General features: G+C 32.2%; 1 protein-coding gene across 1 annotated transcript in view; it reads right to left on the bottom strand.

Annotated features, from left to right (window-relative positions):
* LOC119586666 (myotubularin-related protein 14-like) overlaps window positions 1–515 on the bottom strand; it is a 27,384-nt gene that overhangs the window by 17,420 nt on the left and 9,449 nt on the right. The window contains exon 9 of the mRNA XM_037935404.1: window positions 23–165. Coding sequence (XP_037791332.1) covers window positions 23–165 — 143 coding nt within the window. The remainder of the gene's footprint in view (window positions 1–22; window positions 166–515) is intronic.

Here is a 515-nt window from a genome sequence, read left to right as displayed (position 1 = left end):
TGCTCATAAAATGAATACTTACTTTCTCCCAACAGAAAAGTCATCAGATGTGATAAATTTAAGGAAGTAGAAGCAAAAGAAGAAGATTTCCTCTCCTTTACTGAGTCGGTCCTGAAGGTCGTGTCCAAAAGCCATCCAGTCATATGCGATGGTAAGATAGAGTATCTGTCAAGAGGTAATTGTACGTCTAAGATTTTATCCTCTGATCATATCACAATCAATAATATATCAACTTTAAAACTGGGGGAGCAAATGATATTACAGAACAGAACAGAAAAAAAACTAACTAACAGTCAGTTTTCAGAAATAAAGAAATCACTGTTTTATTTTCATTTTTCGTATGATATCTCTCACAATCTTATGGCACTGACAGTCATACAATTTCATTTTCAAAAAGGAGAATTCACACAACTTTACTGACTTAGATAAATAAGCCTGCTACATAAAAAAGGATAGAAATCAAAGTCAAATAAAGGAGATATGGAAATATTACTAAATAATAGCCTTAACCCAAA

Source organism: Penaeus monodon, chromosome 21 (assembly GCF_015228065.2).
Source record: "Penaeus monodon isolate SGIC_2016 chromosome 21, NSTDA_Pmon_1, whole genome shotgun sequence".
Classification (NCBI taxonomy): Eukaryota; Metazoa; Arthropoda; class Malacostraca; order Decapoda; family Penaeidae; genus Penaeus; species Penaeus monodon.
The sequence above is the reverse complement of the archived record's forward strand: the minus strand, read 5'-3'. Positions and strand labels throughout refer to the sequence as shown.